The following is a 22,867-nucleotide window of genomic DNA, read 5'->3' as shown; positions in this document are numbered from 1 at the left end:
GAGGGCATTTCTCCTCAGAGCTCCAGTAAGTGGAAATATGTAATTTTCATCTAAAATTAGCCTGGCTCCAGCTATATGAAGAAAAAAAAAGGAAAAGTCCTGAGGAACTAAACTCTTTCTGTTGGACTTTGTCAGATGTAGCAACTCCTAGCAAAAATAACTGAGGATTCATCCAGCACAAACTGTGTCCAAAAGTCTGTGATTTGGATCCAGAAAGCTGTGAACTGTTAAAAGAAACAAACCGTGCAGGAAAAGAAGGTTTTTCTCTTCCATGTGAGAAAATASAAATATGTTTAGTGCATACTAGTAGATCTTTCAAAGGCCTTAAATGAAATCTGTGAGTAGTTTAATTTTAAATTAATTYAGCAGTTAATATTGTACAACTCTTGACAGTACAGTGAGATTGGAATGGCAGAGAGAGACAGTTGAAGTCAGAACAATATTCTACTCATTGATTCCATAAAATTTGATGTTACAGATTTATTTTCATATAAATAAATGAAARTAGATTAGCTCCAAAGGATGAAAAATCTTTTATAGGAGATGCTTGACCTGAACTTACAGCTACCAGCAKATAAAAAAGGGGGTAAATTTTCTTTTGTACTAAAAATAATCTTAGTTCAGCAGCCATCTGCCTAGCACATTAAACTCTAAACACAAATTAAAGTGACTGGATACTTGATGATTTCCATGGTCCAACTCTAAAATGAATAGGGAGGATAGYGGGGAGGAGAGGCTTGGGCCCAAAATAAACATCAAAAAACAAACAGAAAACCACTGAAAATTAACTACACATTTTGAATAATTTCTCTTTCAAAATATTTTATTGAGGGAACAATGGAAATAGTGTGTGAAGCCTAACTCTGTATTGTGTTGCTGTTCCAGGCTTCCTTGGCAGTCTCTTGATGTTTGGAAAGTTCTGAGACCCACCCTGTTGGACCACTTGTAACCAGTGCCTAAGACTACAAAAATCTATGCTTGGAAGAACCTTTCCTTGAAGGAGGGAAACTGTGCAGGCCTTGCGAGGCAAGAGAGCAGTTTGTGCTTCTGTTAACACTCGTTTCTGTAATCTCTGCTTCTTATGCACTCCAGCACCCCTATCAGYTCCCTGTTCTCCTTCACCAGCCCTGCAGTGAAAAGGCTGCTGGGCTGGAAACAAGGAGATGAAGAGGAAAAGTGGGCAGAAAAAGCTGTTGATTCCTTGGTGAAGAAGTTAAAGAAGAAAAAAGGAGCCATGGAAGAGCTGGAGAGGGCTCTGAGCTGCCCGGGCCAGCCCAGCAAATGCGTCACGATCCCACGCTCCCTGGACGGGCGGCTGCAGGTGTCCCACCGCAAAGGGCTTCCCCACGTCATCTACTGCAGAGTGTGGCGCTGGCCTGATTTACAATCTCACCACGAGCTGAAACCACTGGAATGCTGCGAGTTCCCTTTTGGCTCCAAGCAGAAGGAGGTGTGCATCAACCCCTACCATTACCGGCGGGTGGAAACCCCAGGTAATTGTGCCATCTGCAATGATTCGCATCTCTGTGTTAGCTCTCGCTCGGTCAGGTCTGGTCCTGGGGCATCCGACAGAGCTGTGCTCGGAGCAGGGAAGGATCTCCATCTTACCCTGCCTGGTGGGATCACAGCTCTGGAAGCCAGGACTAAGGAGGGAGTGAGGAGCCCCTCTCCCGGTGGGGTCTGCAGCCCRTCAGACCCTGAGGGCACCCGGACCTTGTCCAAGGTGCTGAAAGCAGCTTCCTCTGCGTGCACGTGGGTGCTGAATCCCCCCCATGGAACTGGGGGCCGTTTGCATGAAGTCTGGGCACCAGTCTGGCCTTACCACGTGGTGAGATTTCAAGTCTCATTGAAAACCAACAGCTGACTCATTAATCCCCAGGAAACACTAGCTCTCTCTTTAAAGAGAACAATTGCAGTAATATGGTGTATTTTGCAGTGAATATGAAACCAGGTCTGTTGATTCTTCCTAAAATGCTTGGTAGCCTGCCTTAAGTGGGATTTATTACCTAAAGGGGGAGTTTATGTGAAATAAATCCAACAAGTTCCCATAAAACTTTGAAATTTTCCACTGACAATGGAAATTTCTTTTCCAATCCTCTTCGAACTGCACTAAAAACATGGCCTCACTGAAAGGTCATTTAATTGGGCTTTATGTCAATGAAATGGTGGCTAAAAAATGGTTGTGTTCAGTGTTGACTTCTACAGGGATCTTAGAAAGAAAGGCTGGCAAAGGTCTTGAGTAGTCATCCTGCTCTCCCTCTGCCCAGACTCCCAAACCAAACCAAATTATCAGGTACATTCYTGACAGACCTTTTCCTAATGAGCTCTAAAAATCCCATGTGATAAAGACTCTACAACCTCCCCAGGCAAGTGAATCTATTGCTTTTATTCTATCCTTGCAGCTCAAAATTATTTCTAATGTCTAACCTAGCTCTCCCTTGCTGCCAAAATTCACCGTAATTTAATTTACTAATGGATACAGTTGGTAAGTGTATACTTATTATTCTGAGATTATGCCTTGTCTGGCATGAACTTTGCTCTGAGGTGACATTAGGATCAGATAAGTGAACCGTGGGATGTTTCTTTTCACACAGATGAAATAAGGGAAAGACATTTGTTAACATTTGTTAAACACCAGGGGCTGCTTCCTCTTCTGACAATCCTTCCAGTGCAGCAGAGCTGTCACTGTGAAGTTGCATCCAAACTGCTATAAACATTGTCACAACTTTTAAATTTTACAGCTACACTGAGTGGTGCTTTTTGTCAACAGTTTTCAGTGGAAAGAGCTGAACTCCTGCCTTGCTAAAGTAAACTCTTCAATAATTTAAGAAAAGATGCTCATAAAATATCCCATTTTGTGTATCTTTATTTGCAGCTGCAGTCTTCAGTGTCTTTTCAATTCTTCTGGTGTAACTTGGGTGTAGTTAATGGAGTCTCCTCAGTGCAGTAGCTGACAGCACTGCACAGTGCTGAYTTCAGCCCTGGTTTTCTCATCTGTTCAGTGCCAGCTAACAAACATTACTGCTGGAATAGTCCAGCAGCTGCTAAATGGCTGCCAAAGTTTATTCCAATTCCAAAACTCTGAAGGTTTCAGATGTGAACGTCTCTATCACCAGTCCGTACAGCAGACTGCCAGTATTAAATTATATTATAATATTAAATTGTATTATCTCTACTATTAAATGAGAAGGGGACTAGGTGCASGTCTGGGTGCTGCTGAATTGGTAGCATGATCCCAGGAACAGTTTTGAGCCATGTGGAGTCGTGAGGACTAGCAGCTCTCAGAGTGCAGGGTTAACCCACAGGAGGGACTTGGCCATGTTGTTTTGGAAGCAAAAGCGAGTGCAACTGTGAGGATGCAAACTGTGCTGTACCAGTTCTCCACAGGACCTGGGATTTCTTCTCAGGCTGTTACATTCACCCCTACCACTCTTTTTATAGGGACAACTCAGAAGCTGAAGCTCGCAGCTGTGGTATGTATTTGTACCAGGTAGCACAGAGTGGAACACACTGTGTTAAGCAGGGGCAGCAGCAGGAGAGAGAACTCAACCCAGTGCAAGTGGTGCAAGGCAGCTCCAGTTGAAAAGCAGAGCTGCAAGGAGGTGTTGGCGAGGCAAGAGAACAACTGAGTTTCATGAGAGAGTGGCAGCAGAGAGATCACCACAGAAAAGGCTGGGAGGGGTTGATTTAGGTGCTGGTCTGTTTAAACARTAGTCCTCTTTTAACTGCAGGAAATCTTCTGCATCTTGGCTGTTGGTGATCTTAGARGCATGTGAGATTCTCTGAGTCTCATCCTCTGGAGCTGAACAATCCACCCACGGAATAAGTCAACACTGCACTTTTTTATAAGCCACATACCAGTATTATTTTCATACAAATTCCCATCCTTCTGGGGATAATTTTCCATCACTGCAGTCTTCCTTGCTGAGTCAACCACTCTGTGACCAGATCCATTAACTTTGATCCAGAATGAATGAGTTGTGTCAAAGATGGGAGGGCCTCACCCTTTCTCTGACAGCCTGGCAAATCCCTAGACCTCTGTTCCTAGAGCTCAKCTTTGAACTCTGGTCAGAGATTCAGGGTTTTCATTGCCTCTGCTGTGCCCTCAGGCTGCCCAGTCCACTTTAGGCTCTGCTGACTGATACAGCACAGATTACATATGGCCTTTACTGCTGCTGCAAGTATCCCTTCTCAGGTCTGCTGAGTAGCAGATGCCACTTAGAAAAAAAAGCAGAAAATATTTTCTCTTTGTGTGCAACATCCCACTGCAGAGATGAGTTAGGCCACCTAGSCTAAGGAGATAGCTATGGTGGTTATGCTCTGCTTCCCCCTTCATTATTGCCTTCGAAGAGCTTCTCAGAAGTCTGAATGGTTTGTTGTTGGAAGAAGCTGCAGTTTCAGAAGAACAGAGAAGCTGCCTAAACATGTATCCCAGTATTTTTTCATGAGACCATTCATGTGTAAATATCACAAATCTGGGGGTGCACCACTGCTGTAGAGGGGAGGATTTTTGACTCAGACTAACTGACTGCTTTCATCCAGCCTGAGTGGGACTAAGATGTGACAGTCTCCCAGGTGGAAGGCCACCTGATGGCCTCCCAGTTTGGGAATGGTTGTGGGCATGGGAAATAGATGGATCTCACCAGATAGTAGGTCTTCAAAAGTAGTAAACTCTGCAGAGATGGATTGATGTGTGAGAAATCACAGTGTGGGTGTTGTACCTGAAATTAACACTGAGGGAGGTAAGTTTCCTTGCTAGCATCTGAAGTGGCAGGTTCTGGGCACAGCTGGGTGCCCAGCAAGAACTGCTGAAGCTAAAGGGAACAGGAGAAAGCCTTGTCCATGAAAGACAGTGGCAGGACTTGGGACACGGCTGTACTTGTCTTCAGTTTAACAAAGGTCATCAACACTTGAGCAGGCACGGAAGGAAGGGTGCACCTCGGGCTCTTGGTGGGCAATAGCAGGTAGAAGGACMCCAGTGAGTGGAGAAAATGCAGATAATTTATGAGGACAGACAGGTCCCAACACACTCACTCAGTTTTRTGCCTCTAGTCATGCTTCCTCCAGAGTGGTTGGGCCCTGGAGAATGACATGTTACCAAAAGAACAAGGAGAACAAGGCCCTTGGTATTCTGAGCCACAAACAAAAAAAACTCTGAATGCCTCATCACCACAGAGATTTTAGTCCTCTAGGCAGTCACAGAACAGCCAGTGGAAAGAGTGAGTGAGGTGGCAAAAACAGTACAGTGGAGCAGAAATTAAGAGTGCCATGGTCAGAGCTGGGAAGGAGTTCAAGGCTTGAAAATTCTTCCTGCTGACTCACTCAAGGCAAATCAAAGGCTTTCCCTGGCAAGTGCTATTCTCACGTCCAGATTCTCAGCTTTCATTTAGAGAAGGAGCTGAGTTCTCCCAGGGCTGAAGGAAGCAGCTCCTGTAGTGATGGTACCCACAGCCAGGCTGCACACAGCTGTCCTTGCTCAGCACCTCTGCCGGCAGCAAAGGGATCACCAGCTCCTCATTTTCCAAGGCTGTGGTCAGAGATGGCTGATTAGCAGCACACCTGACAAGCATCATACCATCTTCATGGAGCAGCTGAGAAAAACTCCAGAAGCAGCAATAGCTCAAAGCCTGGAGCTGTTCACAGGGCATGGGGTGGGAGGAGTACAGCTCACCAAAACCACATCTGCAGTAATGGCACTGGTCTTGTACCAATATATAGCAGTGAAAGAGTTTTTCTCCCTCCACTGGCTTTGAGGGATCCACGGGGGACTGGGCCAATGCATATCAGATGTGAATTCTTGTATTGCCTGGATGAGTCCTACCTGGAGAGTCTAAAGCTAAAAATGCAGAAACAGAAATACCTTTCTTTATCAAAGGACTTAAGAAAGTGGCAGCAGAATCTTCACGCCACCAATAGGGGAATTTGAGAGGCAGAAGGAAAGAAAGTAGTCTCCAGAACACCACCCTTGTCCTGCCCAGAGGCTAATTAGCAATGCTTTGGGCTAGAGAAGTGTTTATGTGTAGTCTCTTAACAGATATCGCTGTGCCTGTGTTTCCAGGCAGGTAAGGAGATTTCTGCAGTGAACACCCTGCCATCAGTCCAATCTTTTGCATAGTTTTAAAGCTTAGTTCTTCAGGTCATGGGTGACCAGGAAATTTCCAAATGGTATATTCCAGTGGGTGGGCAGACACGTGATTTAACTCTGCAAGGAGCTGTAAACCCCTTGTTGGTACCATGCACTGTAAATGCCCCAGCTTCTGAGCAACTGATGTGTATTCCCAGGAGGATTTCTGCAGCCTCTTCTCATGCACGTTTTGCATTATCTGTACATTATTTGCTTTATAGCAATTATTCCACTCTTTCATTAAGTTGGATAAATGAGAGTTTGCTATAATTAAAAGTTGTTAGCTAACCTACCTAAAGAGAATTAGCCTTACCTAGAAAGAGCTGTTGGGCCCATGCAATGTGTTAAAACACGTTCAAACTGTATATTCCCATCAACGTTTAAAAACGAGTGCACACTGTTACTTGTTTCCATAACTCATAAGGACAAACTGCAAGATGATGTGCTGCTGGGTTTTAGGCCAGAGGAACTCTGGACACTAGGTCAGTCAATACAAGACTGCTGAATTGTTTCAAATGCTGGGACAATTCATCCTTCTCGCAATAACTCAGAGATTGCTTTCTTTACTTCTATGGTGGTTTTTAGATCTGCATGATACCAGGTGGGGGTTCATTCTCCCTACCTGTGTTGAAAGCCTTAACTAAGATAATTAGGCACCATGTGAGCTAGTAACTAACAGAGAAATCTTGGGATACATGAACTGCTCATGTGGATGCTGTTATTCCCTCCAAAGACTGTGGAGGACACAGTTAAAGCCTCAGGTTGAATTCTCATATGCAGAACTATTCAGCAGCCACTTTGCGTTCCAACCTAGGGACTGCATCTCCATAGGTATCTCACTAGTCAGGATTTTTAAAGTGTTTTGACTCTTGATTCTGCTCTTGCTCCTCCTATGTCAAAATCCAAAATGATTTGGATCAAAGGAGCAATGCTGTTAACAGTACTGAAGGGTTTGTGAAGAGAGGTAGCAACTCAACAGTGAAGGGTTTGTGAAGAGAGGTAGCAACTTCTACTTAGACTAAATTTTACATGGGTTATTTTGGATTTCAGTTTTCTGACCTGCATTTTTCATGTCTTAAATACCAACCACTGACATATGCCTTCTTATGCTAGACCTTTCCTAACTATATTGCAAGRGCTAAATTGATATTGCTGCAATATTTGAATTGCCATTCACATTTCCTTTTAAAGATCCCACTGTCTGTCTGGCAGCATTTTCAAGTTCCTGACAACATTTTAGATTTGGTGTCTGGCTTCAGGTCTGTACTTTTTTTTGCCCATCTGTAACACACTGGTAGTAAAATATGCAGTGTATTGCAGAGCGCTATTAATTGTTATTAAAGTTGGCTGTGAATTTTGCATATCTTGGTGATAATATTTAGAAAAGACATGTTCAGTCTTAAAAGAAGGAAAGAACAGGTAATTTTGAAAGGGAGAGATGTACCAGTTGARTTTTTGTAAGGTGACTGTGTGCGCRTGCCRTATCTGTGAATTTTATGGTGTMTTGCTCAYATCAAGATTCCATATTTTGCATGTGGAACTGCTGTAACTGGCTGCAGATCAGGAGAAAAATTCCCAAGAATCAGTTTTTTATTCTTGGGTTTGGACAGGTTTGTTGCTCTTCAATGACTTGTATGTAGACAGCAATATTTGAGCAGCATGGAACATGCCGCTTTTTAACTTAAAACAAGATAAACTTTCAAGAATGTAGTTGTAACCATTTTATTTTGTTATTGTTTTTTGTTTTCAGTCCTACCTCCTGTACTYGTTCCAAGACACAGCGAGTTTAACCCTCACCTCAGCCTCCTTGCCAAGTTCCGAAACACATCTCTGCACAGCGAGCCCCTGATGCCGCACAATGCCACCTACCCGGATTCTTTCCAGCATCCCCCGTGCACCCCTTTCCCATCATCCCCCAGCCACATGTTCTCCCAGTCGCCTAACAGCATCAGCTACCCCAACTCACCAGAGAGCTCTTCTGGTCCAGGAAGTCCTTATCAGCTCACGGGTAAGAATGAGCTTTTACAGAGAGCCTGATTGAGGCATTTGAGGTTCTTGCCAGGGCCTGGGGTTGGGTGACAATTCTGTGCTCCCCCCCAAGGCTGTACGTACAGATTGAACTGTTGGACAGAACRGACTTGGAATGTGATTTCCTGTGACTCTCTTGTGTTTTGTCTCTCAGTCCTTCTGACAGATGCTCAAGGCATTCAGAACTGTAGTCATCCCACTCTTAGCAGTGCCTGGGTGAGATTCCATGAATACTCTGGGGGGAAAGTTGAGGAGGGAAGCAGCTGTGACAGACCACCTTTTGTCTAAAGCTACCCATCCAAGCTTCTGGTACCCATCTAAGCTTCAATGAAAAACATTGAAGAGTACTTGCAAGACCTAAGTTAGGAACCTAAGATGATCAGGGTAGGAGCCTTTAGAAACTCCATCAAGAGACAAGATAAAATGGGGAAACTACTGAGCAGAAATTTTTTCAAGTGTATGGTGATCCCACTGACTATATAAATTTCAGAAAGTTAAGGTGTTTAACAATCTGGCCCAACACTTGGATAAGTCACCAGGCAAATTCCTATGATTTTGGAACGTGTTCCACAGTTCTGACATTAGCAGGGTTATGTCACTCAGATTGTTTGTGTTGTGAACTCCTGACCTAGTACAGCTCTAATTACCTGAAAATTTAGCTGTGCTTTTGCTGTTAATGCAACACAGCTGAGAGCTAGTTTTAATATCAAAACATGGCTGGGATTCACTTCAGCACTTTAACTTTCAAATAATTTCAATTGTGTCAGCTTTTTCACAATGATGAATTCAGATCAGAATCTTGTAATTTAAGATTTTAGCGTCTCAACTATGAAGMATTTAAATTCAGGGCCTTAATGATATACCTSTTCTCATTTTATGTGYTAGAAAGATGTTTATTTTACAAGTTGTTTGTATTATTTGAACTTCCTTTTAAGCTGAATACTTTCAACACAATGTGATGTTATTCCTTCTCTCTTAATTTGTTGAATGTGACTTCATTCATTTCTTCCCTAGATCTCTATTTCTGATTAAATCATATTTAGCAACATTGAAACATTTCATCAAGCAGTAAGACTTGTTTGTCTTCTCCAATATTTTTTCTTTCACCTCTATGTAAGCAAGCTGGATTCAGTGGAGCTGGTCCTGACAGGTAAATCAGGCCCATTCCAGCTGTGTAATGACTCTGACTCGTGCATTTTACTGAACTTGGGACCTTGCAAAGCTGCTTAATAATGGAARTGGCTCAACCTGAGCTGCAGAATATCACACCACTCGGCACACTGATAAGCATAATTTGCCTATGTAACCATCTGGGATGGAAGTTTATCTACAGCAAACTGGAGTTACAACAAGAACCTTGAGAGGGATTGCTGTGACCAAATACAGATGTCAACAATGCAAATTTCTGCATCTCATGAAATTGTTTGTACACTCCCTGTAGTCAGTGGAGATAAACAGGCACTCCTAGAACTTCTTGTATATGTTYAATACACTGTGTCTGCAGGTTCCTATTTTTCTTTAGTGGGTATAAGGAGACTTAAAGGTGACTAGCTTAGGCATCAAAAGTATCCATATAACCACCTGATTCTGTGATTATATTCCTTTCTCTAACTTTTGCCTTCCACTATTTCTTGATTTTGTTTTACTATTTTTTGTTGGAGGGTTATGTCACCTAAATGTTAGAAATACCCTATAGTGTATGAAATTCTTAAATCCTGAACAGTGCTTAAAKAGAGTAAAATTCCTGTGCAGCACTTACTTGGAAGATTCAGTGGTTGTCTCATGAGACAGTTCACGGTTACCCACTCGGGGTGAAGCTGTTCTGTTTTGAGGGCCAGCCAACAGACCCCAAACACAAGAGGAAATTCAAACCTGGGACCAAGTAAAACCCTTTTTAAAGRAGCTTTGGTCCTGCAGGCTTGTATATGACTATAATTTGCACATAAGCCCACTGAGTTTCTGTTCAAATGAACAAAACTACACACTTTTCATGCTTATGCAGTGAATGTTGACATTTTATGAAAATGAAGTTCTTTTTTTCTTTGGCTTTCTTTGGCATTTTGCCTATCTGGAGAATCCCCACTATAGCGGCACCTCCTGTTTTCTACCTCATGTTGCTGTAAACGAAACAAATCAGGAGCTGAGAAGTTGTGAGTTGATGCATTTCCTCCCAATGTTTTCATGACATCCATTGCTCTTTGATGGGAGACTGAAYAAACCAGGAGAGGGACAGGCTTCCCTTGTAGGACAGAGGGAAAAAGAACAAGTCTGGAGGGACTTCTGCCAAGTTTCTATAGCTTTCTGATTTCTATAGCTTTCCATAGGCTTTTTTTATAAACTATGAAGAAAGAGCTTTCTTCGAGAGGATCAAATAAAGTTAGCTTCTGCTCTTAAACAATCCTCCTCAAATTTTAAATTAAGGTGAGAAGTCTGGAACTAAAGGGTAAAACTGCATTGCTTTCTTAGGGTAACAACTGGTGTTAAGAGAGAAGCTTGATTGGACATGGGTCCAGGCCTGAGGTCACTGTAGTGACTCTCTCAAGAGCTGCATGTYCAACATGACAGCCCTTCCTTCCCATCTTTCTTGAACATGCAGTGGTCTTGAACTARAGACTGAAGGGAGGTCAGATTCAGATTTGTGCTCTTTCCAGTGCTTCTCTAGCCAAACAGTACTGAAGTAGTAAAATATTCATCAGGAAAAAACAGGAGGAATTTACCAACATGGTGACTTAGGTGTCTTTGTTCCTTTCTTTCTCCTTTCTTTTTTCTTTTCTTCTGTAGTGGAAACTCCTCCTCCGCCCTACCATGCAAGAGAACCTCCAGGAATCCACARTGGACGGGCAATGGATGCAATAGCTGAAAGTCAACTAGTGCTGTCTTTGCCCAATGGAGGTAAATCTGCCGATGGAGAAGCTGAAAGTAAATAACCGTTTGTACTATTCTTTAAATAAAAAACTTAAGAAAAGAAATTGTYGCTTGCACAAGAAGGTTTAGTGACATGTAATAATAAGTTTAGGCGATTTTGCAGTAAGACAGTGTGCTAGACCTATCCATTAGCTACCAGCATTGGTTGATGTAAGATTGCTATGAATTATGTGCAAAGTTACAGAATTTAGACCTTATTTGCATCCATGGGCTATTACAGCTAAAAAGCTGTTAATGAAAGCAAACACTGTATTGTTATCTACATTGTAAAGATAAACATATCAAACCAAGGCTGGTGGCACAATATAACCCACAAATGCATTATYAATATCAGAACTCATTTCTTTATCGCCTTCAGCTCTAGGTTTCAAGTACTTTAAAGTCTTGTGGTATGGACCTTTTTACTGCCATCTTTGTATTAATGTTACATTACTGGCTGGCTAGAAAAGAAAAGGACATGTTCTAGTGGAGTACAAAGAGATTTTGACAGAAGTCCAAACTCTTTGTTGTCTTATAAGAATTCTTTATTGGGAAAGGCATGAATGGTCAAAGAAGGGTCTGGGATCCTCCTCACACCCYTCAAAGCAACTTGATGACCTCTCCAGCACCTCTCTGCTATCTTTGGGCTGGTACTGGCAGGTGATGCCTCCACCATTCACAGCCCATTGCTGCAGAGAAGGAAGGGGAAATGGAGCTCCTCTGCTGGCTTTTGCTTTGGCTTCCTAATATTGCAAAGGAAAAATCACCATTGCTCTTTTATTCCATCATATTGTGTTCCTAAAGAAATGTTGTTTCAAGAGTGAGGACTGAATACTGCACACACATGCACATTAAAGAAATACTGCCAGCCTTCTGAAACAGCAAGGAGTGTGTTTGYAGCATGGAACTGGAGCAGAGGGAATGTGACGGGGATAGTGCTAATTATGGATGGGTACACAGAATGGCTAGATAATAACAAGTCATCAGTCACCAATACTTTAAAATAAATTGTCAAGCTAGTTTAATCTCTTTATCATAGTTCACCATCTCTGATCACTGATCCTAGTGGATATTAGTTGGAAGTTTATTAGAGGTTGTGCACAGAGGTGCTCTGGGGGCAGGCGGGCTCACATGCCTGTGGTGAGCAGGCAGGATAAAGTTTCCTACTAATTCCTGTAGGACAAATGAGGCTCAGAGATTCTGTTACATTTTTGAGTCTGTCTCTGTCTCTGACTTAGAAAACCTGGGYAGGGATAGATCCAAAAGAAATGACCTTACTGACATTTCTGCTTAGAGTCCCACATGGAAGCAGAAAGCCTGAAAGCATGCAAAGATTGGAGTGATTTATTACTTCTGAACTACAGAGTTTGGTATTAGGTTGAAGGCCTAAGACCAGAAACTTGGCTCAGTTTTGACTTGCTTTGAGCCCATCTGTCATCCCTATCTCCTGCTGGTGTGCAGAGCACACATGTATCCCTTACTATTTTCAGTGTATAGTTTGGGCCCCAGTTCAGCAAGGAATGTCAGTGTGCTTGATTTAATAGTGGAGTCACCACTTCTAAGAAGTAGTCGGGCTCCTCAGAAGCTCAGAGTTAAGCTGGTTCACCAACCTTTTGCATGTTTGGGACTTCAGTCATAAAATCAAGAAGCAACAGAAGCTGCTGTTGGGATAAAGCATGACATAAGTGACTGTTTAGATGAAGAGAYGGGGGCTGAGAGTGGGAGGGAATGAAAGAGAACAGAGAAAGATTGTTTTAAAAATATTGCTGAAACCTGAGCAGCTGCTTAACTTTATTTTCTGCAGACTTTCGGCCTGTTTGTTATGAGGAACCCCAACACTGGTGYTCAGTTGCCTACTATGAACTCAACAACCGGGTAGGAGAGACTTTCCAGGCTTCCTCTCGAAGTATCCTTATAGATGGATTTACAGATCCTTCAAATAACAAAAACAGGTTCTGCCTGGGTCTGCTCTCAAATGTAAACCGCAATTCTACTATAGAAAACACCAGGAGACACATAGGAAAAGGTAAGAGGAAATCCTCTCTCCTTAGGAATAATATTCAGAGCTCAAAAGATCCATGCATTGCATGAACAAACCKAGCTGGTTTGTCAGATGTGTTTGCCTTGATTTTACTGAGATTACTTCTGAAATAGAAGAAAAGCAGATTCTTTTCTGACTGGATAACCATCAGCAGAGTAACTCCTTACAAAAGCTATTTACTTGGCCAGCAGAGAGAAAAATGTTGTTTATAGTTGTGTGTTCTAATTTAGCAGTATGTATTTTCATTTTATTTATTAGTGCTTCTGGCAGCTGGGAATATTGCCATTGAAATGCCACTAAAAGGATAATTGCTGGTGCCTCAGGGCTSGTTCTCCTCCCACCAAATAACAAAGGGAGATGGATGAAACACTTAGGAGTTGAGTTACTTAGCTGAAGAACTCTACCAGAGCTGTCTTTGTAGCTTTTCYCCACTGCCAGTCCAATTCCCTGCCTTGACAGCTTTCCACTAGTAAAAATGAGGTTTGGATTGTCCCACCAGTGGTTGCTGGTGCAACTCTGTATTCTCTGCCTCTGGTRTCCACACACCCTCACGTGCTGCTGGTGCCAAGTTGGAGGAGACCACACCTGGACACGCTTGGCCACACACACTGTCCCAGCTCCCCAGGGCTGTGTAGGGCCTGATGTTGTCCCAGAACTTACTGCTGTTTRTGGTGGTGAGTCAGAAGCCCTGTGCCACTTCTCTGTGCAGATGAAGCTTTGCCTCTTCTGGTATATCCAGTCCAGACTCATTGTCTTGCCAACACAGCCTCTCACCAGTAGCTGCCTGGGAATGCATTTCCCACTGGGCTAATTAACTCTAATTTTTCCACTCCTATTATCTTGTCAACCTCACCTCATTTCCCAGGCCCAGAGCAATATTTTAATTGGCCCTTGATAGTCTAGTGTTGAATGACTGAATACGAGGCAGTCCTGAGACAAATGTGATAAAGTTTTTGCAAACAGCAGTGAACCTGAAGGCTGGTGCCGGGAATGTTGTACTAAGGTCTTGCACTTTTCCCTGGAATGGAAAACACTTACGTTGCAGATGCTACAAGAGTCTGCCATAGTGGTTCATTGTGAGGGGTGCCAATGTGTTGTACATCTAGCCCCAACTAATGTGGAAAAAAAAGCAAAGATTTACACCCTGTCAGTGTAAGCTGTCAGAAGGATGCAGATCAAAGCTGAGCCTGGCCCTAAAAGAATGCCAAAAGATCCCAGCTGTCATTTGGGGATGTTACAGCCTGTGACTTTCTGCCCCAAAAGAGGAAGAGACAGAACAGAAATAGTTAGGTAAATGCTAATRGTCTTCATCCATTTAAATGTGAAGATCAGTCTTAATTGATTAAAAGTCCTTTAAAGTCCTACATTAGGAATGTGCCCAAGGGAAGGGAGCAGGTTGCCCAGAGAGAACSTTAATATATCAGGGATCCTTAATTTTACTGCTGTTCCCTGTTTATGCAAATCCTAAAAAAACATATACAAGTGGAGTACAAGTGGCACCAGTGCAGGCTTGCAGAAGAGCACAGGGCAGCTCCAGAAGCGTGTAGTTCAAAGGCATCGTGGACAGATGAAAGCTGCTGAAATTGATACAATTGTCACATGTTAACACRGGAGAAAAAACAGTAAACAAGATTAGCTCAGTAGGATAAGGATATGTGATTGAATTGTCAGCTAGTGTATCAGCATGAAACTGTTTCCTGGAAATACCACATCAAAGCTAAAAACAATCCAGAACACAATGCAACATCTACGAGCAATTGGACCCGTTTCAGCAGTCAGACTTCAAGGACAAAAAAGGAACTTTCGATCAGTGTCGAAAAATGTGGATACTTGGAGACTGCTGAACTTTCAGTTTCTGCAGGGAGCAATGAAATACCACTAAAACSTATGGACCTTTTATTTGGTCTTCTACAAGTATGTATTTAGCTGTTTGGTTTCCTCGAGGGTGCWTTTCTCTGGTGCATGAATACTGGAATAATAGAAACACATATTGAATAATGCTATAATTACTGCTTTTAAAAAGTTCACAAGGAAAAAGCAATTTGTAACCTCTGCTTTCAGAAGTGACATTGATATTTTTGTTATAGCACAATGTTTGGGCAATGCCTTTGAAAGCACTTTTTTTTTTTTTCAGAAAAGGGGTTACCTAGCACACTTTGAAAATCCAGACTTAATTATTTTTCACCTTAGCATCCACTGTGGTGACTTTAAATCAGCAGCCACACCTGAAGATTTGAAATTTGAGATCTTGTGGGTACATAGGAGTCAAGTGATGCCTTGAAGACAGGCTTTAAAGTTCCCATCTGAGTTATCCTGGAAGACTATGGGAGAGCATATTTTTCCCAGGTTCTTTTCCCACTCAACCTGCTTTCCCCCATGTTTAGAGGCTGGTTTCGGCTGTTTTCCTGCCTTTCCCACTCATGTTTAGAGGCTGGTTTTGTCCTAAGGATGCACTGCTRCCCTTTGTTGTTATGACTGCAGAATGATGAACAGACTGGGAGTATGAAAGACACCAATTACAGCTGCATTATTAAAGCAGAGTTGCCATTACTTTTGCAGGCAGTCCATCGATGTTCTGTGACCATTTGTGTGTGTTTGGCATACCTGGCATAAGAGAGGAGGATTTTATTTTTATTTAGTGGTAGTTTTTACAAGAACAAAGAACTGAGTTCTTCCACATCTTTTGACTATGGTAGGGGTTCATTTCCCCTACCTAGCCATGAGAAGGGTGACTGTCTGGGCATTTTCAAAGRATGACTTGTCCCTTTTTCAGGTTGTGGCTTCATGCTCACGTTTCAGTAGTCAGGGACCCCATTGCCATACTCGCACTGATGAAGATCCCACTAGATCTCATGGCAAATAAATTCTGTGTTGTTTGTTTTTAAGTTTATTAGCTAGTTCAGTTCCTCAGCCTGGGCAGCTGCCCAGTCCCCAGTTGTTGCTGCCAGCATGAAAGTAGGTGTGCCAGCAGGGGCAGGGAATGGCAGAGCCTTTTCAGCACCTGCATAGACTTCGGGGGGTTTAGGCTGGCTCTGAGCCTGCACTCTGTAGCAGATGGAGTGAATCATCTRGTCACAGTGCCTCTCCATCTATCAGCTAATGAAGGCACCTACACARCAACCATCTTACATGATTGCTAACTTCAAGGCTGCTGAGTTAGGCTAAGGTAAATTCTCCCACCAATTCAGGTATGTCTTCAAGCAAACAGATATTCTTTCTGGATCAGAGTATTTGAAGGGATAGAAGTGCTTCCACCCTATTTTTCCCAAGTCACAGTCAAAATTTGAGTTAGTGATGGTGAGTCACTTGGGCACTGAACAGTTCAGAAGAAAAACAGTCATTTTCTTGCGAAAGGTCACTTGGAATAGGATCTGATCAATAAATCACATCATGAAATGCAAATGCATGGTTCTGATSTGGTGTATAAAGCAAAAATACAGAAAAGCTATTTTAAGTATGCATCATGCTGTGTTTTAACTGTATGACGGTAGGAACCTATAATAAAACAACAGCGTACAGTGAAGTGGGTCTTGGCCAGTGTGCATTTGCTTAACAGTGAAAATACATTTAGCTGTGTAATGCAATAGTGATTTTTCAGTTTTTGGATAGTTTTGATTGATGYTTAGTATATGGCTGACATGTGTTTAAAGTTTATGTATGTGTATCTTGTCATAAAGTACTGTGCTGTTGGGGAAAAGAAATAAACCAACTTGCACTGAGAAACAAAGATCCTGGAAGGATCCTGGGCTTGGATGCCCAAACAGGTAAAATAATGAATTACTGGCATAAAGTGTGTTGTGAATAATRCAGAAATAAAACATGTTATATTTTATTTTTCAAGGTGTTCATCTGTATTATGTCGGTGGGGAAGTTTATGCCGAATGTGTCAGTGACAGCAGCATTTTTGTGCAAAGCCGCAATTGTAACTACCAGCATGGTTTCCACCCAGCCACAGTYTGCAAGATCCCCAGTGGCTGCAGCCTCAAGATTTTCAACAACCAGCTCTTCGCCCAGCTGCTCGCCCAGTCCGTCAATCATGGTTTTGAAGTGGTGTATGAGCTGACCAAGATGTGTACTATTCGAATGAGCTTTGTGAAAGTAAGGATTCTTTGCTTTCTCTTGCATCCTTGCTAGYTTTGGTGCAAAACTGTATCACAACAAATCCGTTCCAAGTGGGGATTTAGACACACAACTTTCAAGCAGCAATCTAGACTGCCAGTTTTCCAGTATAGCCTTAAATTTACAGTTGCTCAGAATTAGCTTTTGTGGTCAACCTGGAAATCTCTTAGATTACAAAATTAAGACAGACTCTCTGTGGAAAATAGGCAGAGAATGCATGGTGATGTTCCCTGAYAGACTGTTCAAAAAGCTCTGCTTAGAAGGGCTTAGCATAATATAAATGTTGTAGCACATATCTTAGGCAGTTGTGATCTCTCCTGCTGTTACTGGTTTGCAATAGAGCTTGATAGAGCCATAGATCTGAAAAGAATGTCCTTCAGTCTCTAGGCTAATATACATTCTCACCAGTACCACAGGCTGGTGTATATGGTCTCAATCAAGAAACACTGGGTCCTTTTTCATCCCTTACTGAGCTTGCAGAGAATTGCTCTTGTTTACCAGCTGCCTGATTCCTGGCAAAACACTGTCTTACTTTCTGAAGACATTCACTGTGGCCAGCCACACAACCTGAAGGGCTTCTTGCAAGCAGAATAGAAAACCCAAAAGAACATCTGACCTTCCCCCTGCTATTTGGAAGAGACAGGAGGCCACCAAAGCCATTACTGTTCTGAGGTCCTTCAAATCCGAACTTCACAATCTGACTGCTCTGTGTGAAATCTATCAGTCTTTCTCAAATCTTTTGAATTTTTTCTGGGGCTTTCTCAAATCTTCTGAATGGCCTTCTCACCAGAATGAGATCTCTCAACTCCTTTTAGTACTTTGAATTTACTTACATGCCTGCTGTAGCATCTAAACCCCAAAGAATAGCAAAGCAAATATCCCGAGATAGTTTCCCAATTATGCTAGACCGACTTGCTGTAGTACTGCTGGGGAGAGCTGAGGGCCATGTTCAGCCTGCAGACTGGAGGAGTTGCACTATTAGAAGCCAGCGGTCCTGCTAGGTACCATAAAAAATGGCTTGAGTATGTTCCATTGTCTTGCAGATTTGTTTCTATACAAATGACTGAATTGAGACAATTGAATTCACATCTAAGATACTAAAAAATTGCTTGAGGCTTGAGCCCAGTTTCCTCATGTTCTGCAGAGCCGATGAGTTGAGTCCCACACATCTTTCTGGTCTGATTTTTCTAGCAATCCTTGGGGACCCATCTCCTCTCTTYTCCCAAGAGACCAAGCCGAAATCTCCATGCCCATGAGGGAGATAGTCTCCACGACCATGCTGTTGCTTTGTTCTTGGGAAAAACTGACATCTTGTTCACACGCAAGTATTAGGGCAAAAAAAAAAAGAAAGCAAGAAACCCAACAAACAGCATTTTATTTAATGGAAGACRTGAATGGGCACGTTGTTTGTAAAGGCAGTGTAGCCAGTTACGCAATATTTTCATTATCTCAGCAACTGGGGGCAGGCTCTTTGATGTGTTATCTGCCTCCATGCCCAGCATGGCAGCAGAAATGGTGGTGTTGATGCACTATATAATGCCACTGCCATATAATCACCTTGCTTTGTTGAAATAATAGCAGCTATTAYAGTGCCTCAGGCACCAGAGGACCAGTGCAAGGAGTTATTTTGAACTCTTTCCCATGACGCTTGGAAAATTGCTATGCAAATCTCATCTAGGCTCTTTCTTCCTGGCCTGCAAATAGCCTTTCCTGTACTCAGTCTTCTCAAAATATTTCCCCTCWAAGGTGTCAGCCCTGCTGTGTTCAGTCTGGGGTCAGGAGTGTCCCTGGGTGTTGGGGATGCAGTGCCCAGAAGAGTGTGTTGTCTGTCAGAGCCACAGCCCAAGAGAGCCCTCAGGTTCTGTGGCTTCTCCTCTTGACTTGTGTCCAGGTACTGCTGGTCACCCACAGCCCACRGGGTGAGCAAAGACAAATGTCTGGAGACCCTGCCTCTGACCCTAGCAATGCTTGAGCTGCCAGCTGGGAGGAGGCGATGGGTAGGAACCAAGTCATGAGAAACTCGCCAGGACTGTGCCATCTTCTGGAGGCAAGGCATGGAACAGAGGGAGCTGAAGGTCTTGTCCCCTCTGATACCCTTTGTGTGCCCACAGAGCAGCTGGGAGCAGCTCAAATGTGGGTGTATCATCAGTGACAGCAGCTTCCATCCACTGAGCACTGCTGGTAGCTAAAAGACTGCTCTTGTCAGCTCTCCACAGCCAAGGCAGCTGAAGCACAAAGGGAAGAGATGGAGAGTTTCTCCAAGCTCAGGTCCTGGCTCAGGAACCCAGCACAATCTCTCCCYTATTTTTCCAGGTCTTGGGTCTAAGGGGAACACCCAGCAGACCTGAAAGTTCAGCACTCTGGGACATGGCTGGAGCCAAGGTTGGAGAGAACTGTTGCCCACAGAGGTGGCAAGTGCTGGCAGGAGCAGCAGGACCCTGTGGGAATACTGGTATCCTCTTCCCACCATCTGCGCAAAACACCATTGCAGCTTTGCAAGTTGCACTCCTTTTATTCCCTCATCAAGAGAGCTCCAGCTCCAGGCTCCTTTCAGCCCTGGGATGAAGKAGACTACCTGCAACCCAAATGTGATGTACAGAGAGTACTGGGGTCCTTGCCCTCCTGGCTTTTCCCCTGGGGGTGCTCCAGCCAGAGAAAGCATCACTGGGAGTGTTAGGGAGTTGCCAGCAGAGGGAGATGGCCAGCTGCCTACCAGGCTCCCCCAGATCTGGCAGGTTGGCCTTGAATCCTGTAATTGCAATTCCTCTGGATTTTCTGTCCTGCCTGTCAGCAAGGTGTGCYAGTTCCTCTGACTCTTGCCCTCSTGGCTGTGTATCTTCACTGCAGCCRAGTACTTGTGACTTCACCATCCCAGAAGTCTGACTGTGCTGGCATTTTATGCAAACATTTCCAAAACATCAGTGAGGTTCTGTGAACAGAGGCCCTTTCTAGTATGGTAAATGCTCTGCAGTTCAGAAAAATGCCGCATGTTCAGAAGCACTCTCTGGGGTTTGRTGGTCCATATCTTACTCTTCTGGTTTCTTTCCCCTTTTCTTCATTAATTACCAATGGATTTTATCCAGACCACTCATGTTGACATCTAGTTTTGGTGTTGATCCTAGTTTTGCAGCTATCACCTAAAGAAGTGGTATCTAGCAGCCTCAGTTGTCTCAGTTGTTCAGCACTCTAAAATTTTGGTGACTTTGGYAGCCATCAGTCTTAATATACTCTCATATCCTTTTCTCATTATAAGAATACCAACCTGCCTATCATAATGACAGGCATGATTCAGTTTCTGATCAGCATCCCACAAATGAAGATCCCCATCCTGTAGTGGGACCACGTTTTCCACATTGCCCTATGGAAATCAGAGTTCAGTTCTGCTAATGAGACAGCTGGTGAGCTGCAAGACTTTGGCTGCGACTCACATGCCTTGTGTTGCTGTGACATCAGGCTGCCTGCTTAGGGAGCAGACATGGTGTCTGCTTGATTCACAGAATATCCTGAGTTGGAAGGGGCCCATCAGGATCATTACTCCAGCTCCTGGCCCTGCACAGCACCATCCCCAAGAGTCACACCACGTGCCTGACAGCACTGCCCAAGCGCTTCTTTAACTTTGTCAGGCTGGTGCTGTGACCACTTCCCTGGGGAGCCTGTGCAGTGCCAGTGCCCAACCACCCTCTGGGAGAAAAGTCTTTTCCTGATACCTAACTTAAACCTGCCTTTTGAGTCATGGGGACTTCAGGCTTTGTTGTTTCCATTCCAGCACCCCAACTCCTCTCAAATGCTTCATATCCCTTATCTTCCCCAAAAGAACTGGAGAAATTACTGAAGGACTTCCCACAGCAGATGGCTGGGAACTCTCACTGGGAGAGAGGACATGTTCATGGATAGAAAACCTATGGAAAATATTTATAYATAGCTTAAGTATGGTACATAGGAACTGGAAGTTTCCAGAAGTTTAGAAAAATAYCTAGAAATTCTAGGATCTCAGACTCACAGGATGAATCTCTACCAAGAAATGAAGCAGAGCCCAGGATCATTCCCAGTTCCAGTTAATGAAAGAGGCTGGCCTGCTTTTTGTCTGTGCCAGACAGCTGTCTGCCAGACTTTCCTGGGCATGTCTCCGGGATGCAAACAACAGGGACTATTCCCCATGGGCTGTTTGCAGGCAGCCAAGCTTGGAAAAGAGGCCTTTCCATGCCAGTTGTTCTCAGCAYCTGGAAGTGTGACTGAGATTCTTAATTTAATTGCATAGAGTCCCTGGTAATTATGGTAACAATGACCTTAAAAAGGAGCAAAGTTCTAGAGATAATTATCACTAGGATAGAGCAGCAAATCTTGGGGGCCAGGGGGGGTGATGGGCTATCTATAGTTGTGTTAGACTATSAGCACTGGAGTTGTGATTTAATGTTTTGGGTATTTAAAAAAAAAACAACCCAACAAAACACTTTTTGGTCCTTTTATAGGGATGGGGAGCAGAGTATCATCGCCAAGATGTTACAAGTACGCCCTGCTGGATTGAGATCCACCTGCATGGACCATTGCAATGGCTGGATAAGGTGCTGACACAGATGGGCTCACCTCACAACCCAATCTCCTCAGTCTCTTAAGAATCATCTCTAGAATTCCCTTAGGATGGATGCTATTGCAGGCAGTGGCTTATAGAATTCCCATGAACAGAAGCTTCTATATGTAGATGTATGTAGATGTAAATATACCTATACATAGCCTAATCTCCTTTTTTTTTTTTTTTTCATTTTGTGGTTTCTAGTTACTCTGATGCCAGTAAAATAAGTTTAGAAATTCAGGTATAGCATATCTGTTCTCTAGTACAAAATAAGCCAAATTCCTGCAAAAGTGTCAAACATTTCCTGTGAGCATCTTCATTCCCCAGCCAAGCCAGTAAATGGTGTGAATTCCCAGCACTTTCACGTGGGTTTGAAAATCTGGCTGTAGCTGCTYCTAGTAGGTGAAATTCACCCCTCTGCAGGCAACCAAAGTCAAATCTCTGTGCCATTTATATTCATCTTATATCCTAATTTCAAGTCCAGAAGAGAACCTTATGAGGTGCACACAACTTATGCATGGAGTTGACTTTTATCTAGTGAAGTTGACTTTTATCTAGTGAACTGAAGGACTAAACTGTAATTCCTGTATCCCTACTGCAAAGCACGACGGGACAACAAATCCTCTGAGGAGTTAAGGCTCTCCTGTCTCTCCTGGGATTTGGCAAGAGGAGAGAGCCCTCAGGACTTGTTCAGCACAGAAGCCTTATCAGAGCATTTGGGACAATCCGAGTAGTCTGATACTGTCAACACAGTAGGATACGGTACTGCTGCACTGAAAACCAACATGCTCCTAAGAAAAAAATAATAATTTAAATATATGCCTATGAGTTAAAAAAAATATTAACTCCTAGTGCTTTTTTGCAAAGTACATACATATTTGCATATGTATCTGGCACGTAAACAGAATCCTATCCATTCTACAGTATTGATGTAGTTTTTTTTTAAAGTTAGGACTGCCTGTAGTTAGACCGCTGTGTTGATATCAAGGGTACACCTAAAAGGGACTTGAACTGTGATTCAGAAAAGGGAAATTAAGGGAAWTAATTCTGTGCATTGAAGAAGCAAATAATTATTTTATCA

General features: G+C 43.2%; 1 protein-coding gene across 3 annotated transcripts; it reads left to right on the top strand.

Moving 5' to 3' along the window:
* Positions 1-662: 662 nt before the first annotated feature.
* SMAD9 (SMAD family member 9) lies at positions 663-22,322 on the top strand. 3 transcript variants are annotated; one of them, XM_057374720.1, is made up of 6 exons: positions 663-1,493; positions 7,875-8,132; positions 10,934-11,044; positions 12,861-13,082; positions 16,939-17,195; positions 21,686-22,322. In XM_057374720.1, exons 1-6 carry the CDS (start codon positions 1,082-1,084, stop codon positions 21,827-21,829), a joined length of 1,404 nt encoding a protein of 467 aa, XP_057230703.1. In that variant the 5' UTR covers positions 663-1,081; the 3' UTR covers positions 21,830-22,322. The 3 variants fall into 3 exon arrangements, with proteins under 3 accessions (XP_057230703.1, XP_057230702.1, XP_057230704.1); XM_057374719.1 differs by having other exon boundaries at positions 10,934-11,071; XM_057374721.1 differs by lacking the exon at positions 10,934-11,044.
* The last annotated feature ends 545 nt before the right edge of the window (positions 22,323-22,867 follow it).

The sequence above is a fragment of the Malurus melanocephalus genome, unplaced genomic scaffold (genome assembly GCF_030028575.1).
Source record: "Malurus melanocephalus ecotype Western Australia unplaced genomic scaffold, MMel_1.1 scaffold_231, whole genome shotgun sequence".
In the NCBI taxonomy this organism is placed as follows: Eukaryota; Metazoa; Chordata; class Aves; order Passeriformes; family Maluridae; genus Malurus; species Malurus melanocephalus.
This window is presented reverse-complemented; position numbering and strand designations above follow the sequence as displayed.